Source organism: Sinocyclocheilus grahami, unplaced genomic scaffold (genome assembly GCF_001515645.1).
Source record: "Sinocyclocheilus grahami isolate Dianchi unplaced genomic scaffold, SAMN03320097.WGS_v1.1 scaffold234.1, whole genome shotgun sequence".
NCBI lineage: Eukaryota > Metazoa > Chordata > Actinopteri > Cypriniformes > Cyprinidae > Sinocyclocheilus > Sinocyclocheilus grahami.
The window spans coordinates 2,658,403-2,660,812 of NW_015505413.1; the positions used below are offsets into that span (position 1 = coordinate 2,658,403).

At 37.5% G+C, this 2,410-nt stretch overlaps 1 protein-coding gene across 8 annotated transcripts in view; it reads left to right on the forward strand.

Moving 5' to 3' along the window:
• The window catches only part of LOC107597696 (oocyte zinc finger protein XlCOF15-like), a 5,996-nt gene extending 4,734 nt beyond the window's left edge, over positions 1-1,262 (forward strand). Inside the window, exons 2-3 of one of the 8 annotated variants that reach the window (XM_016288857.1) lie at positions 203-220; positions 334-1,262. In XM_016288857.1, coding sequence (XP_016144343.1) covers positions 203-220; positions 334-1,179 — 864 coding nt within the window. In that variant the 3' untranslated portion in view covers positions 1,180-1,262. Of the gene's footprint in view, positions 1-173; positions 222-333 lie in introns of all 8 variants that reach the window. The other 7 variants (XM_016288858.1, XM_016288861.1, XM_016288862.1 and 4 more) reach the window with 7 other exon arrangements.
• Positions 1,263-2,410: the final 1,148 nt, after the last annotated feature.

Here is a 2,410-nt window from a genome sequence, read left to right on the forward strand (position 1 = left end):
TATATATATATATATATATATATATATATATATGTATTTTTTTTTTTTCAATTTATGTTCTTGCATCCTGAAACAGGTTCCATCACTGGTTCACTGACTTCCATCTGTTGACTCTTTCCTGTTGTTTGCTTATTATTGCACTAATGCATAATACATTTCTCAATTCCTCTTAGTCTTATTGAACATGTTTCTTGTGCAACAGGCTAAGTGTGGTGTAAGTGTCCAAATAAATTATAGGCTTATTGTATTATTAATTTATGGGAAATTTGGGTTTTAAGCATAATACTGTTGAGGAATAAATCTCAATATTCTCTATTCAATCTGTTTCCCTAGTACATGGACTGGCATCCTGTCTGTATCGACATGAAACCTGCGATCAAAACGTCTTTTCTTGGAAATCCAAGGTCTGGATCGAATAAGGAGGGTGTTGAAACTTTGGTGCTCAGCAAAATGGAGGAATCAGGTGCGCTCTTTTGCCAACAGCTGAAATATAGAGTAAAATGTATTCAGGTGCCAGATGAAAGTCCTTTGGATATTAAAACAGAAGCTGAACCTTTCATCTCCCAGCATTTAAACTGCAGTAAGACTTCTGTTAAAAAATACATCTGTAAGCTGTGTGGCATGGAGTATCGCCAGAACATAAGCCTGGTGCGTCACATGCGAATACACACAAGTGAGGCACCACATGTCTGTGAACTCTGTGGAAGGGGTTTCCGTCGTAAAGACTGGCTTCAGCTGCACAGCAGTGTTCACACAGGTAACAAACGAAAGCCTATGAAAAGCTTCAGTTGTGACGGATGTGGGAAGAAGTTTACTGGCTTCACTGCACTCCAGAGTCATCTGTACAAACACAGAGGAGAGAGGCCGTTCGCCTGTGTGCACTGCGATAAGACCTTCTACAGTCAGACCAATCTTAAACGGCATCAGGTCGATTCTCATTCTGACAACAAAGCGTTCTGCTGCCCTGTGTGTGGAAGCAGATTCTCACGCCTTTTTTCACTGCAGAAACACACACGGACTCACACAAGAGAGAGGCCTTTCTCCTGTCCAGACTGTGGAAAGACTTTCAGTCATAAATACTCCATGAATAGCCATCGTAAACGGCACTCAGCTAAAAGTAAATGTAATGCACATTCATGCATGTCACATGAATTTCTGATTTATTCTGTTTGTTTTTAATTGTTTGAGCCATGTTCCTTTTATTGAGGATTTTTCTTCTGAATCTTATCATACCTGTTTAGTGCCAAAATAAAGAAACTTTTTATCACCTTTTCATCACTGTTTTCCCTCACTTGTTTAAATTTTAAAAGTCATGCCCAGATATCAGTTTTTAGTTTCAGGAATGTGGACACTGTGGTTTGTGGAACGTGGTTTGTTTCTGGTTCCCAGAACAGACATTCTAACATTCTCTGATGGTTAGCCAGGAAAGTTTTCTTTCAGGTAAATAGACTGCCCCCTGTGGGTTCAGAGCACGTTCCCCTAACATTCCCGGAACTTTCTTATTTGGTTCCCAAAAAAATAACGAAATGGAAACATTAGAAGTGAGTTCTGTATTTGCTACATATAACCACTGTTCTATGAATCTGATCAATTTCCATCACTACCTGAATTCAGTTAATACACTTCATATATAAAGTTATGTTTTGCTTTTGCAAAAATGTTTTTTCCAGATTTTTGCAAAGGTTTACTGAGCAATACATCAAGCAACTTTTCGATAACAGAGGGGGCAGCACTGGTTGTCTGTCTTGAAGTGAAGTGAAGCAGAACAAGTGAAGTGAATGAAGTTGGGGATGCTCCTTACTTGCACTCACTTACTTACGGAAGTTCTAAGCGGCCATGCAATATTATTTTTTTTTTCTTCTCGTTTTCTCGTTATAACGACTTAATTTTCTCGTTATCTCGACAAAGTTTATTTTTAATTTTTTACAATGATTGTTTGATCTACTGTTGTTATAGTAACAAACTCAAATTTGACACGCATCTGATGGACAGATAAACCATGCACTCTTACTGTAGCCTAGGTCGTGGATATTTCAGCAAATTTTGCTTCGCCTAGTAATAACGTCTACAATACAAAAATAAAGCTGATCAATCACTGTTGATATTTCCAGAGACAGTACGCTAAACGTTTTGTTTGTGTAATTAGCATGTTTTGTGTGTGTGTGTGTGTGGTTTCCACAAAGAAATGTAGAAAATACAAAAGATTACAACACTGTAGAACATCACTGAATTAAATTAGCCTATACACTTTACATATAATCACATTTCAAGTCGTTATAACGAGAAAACAACTCTCATTATGTCGATATAACAAGAAAATAAGTCGTTATAACGAGAAAACAAGAAGGGGAAAAAAAATTATGCATGGCCGCTTAGAACTTCCGTAATTACTCGTTACTTGTCTCAGAGA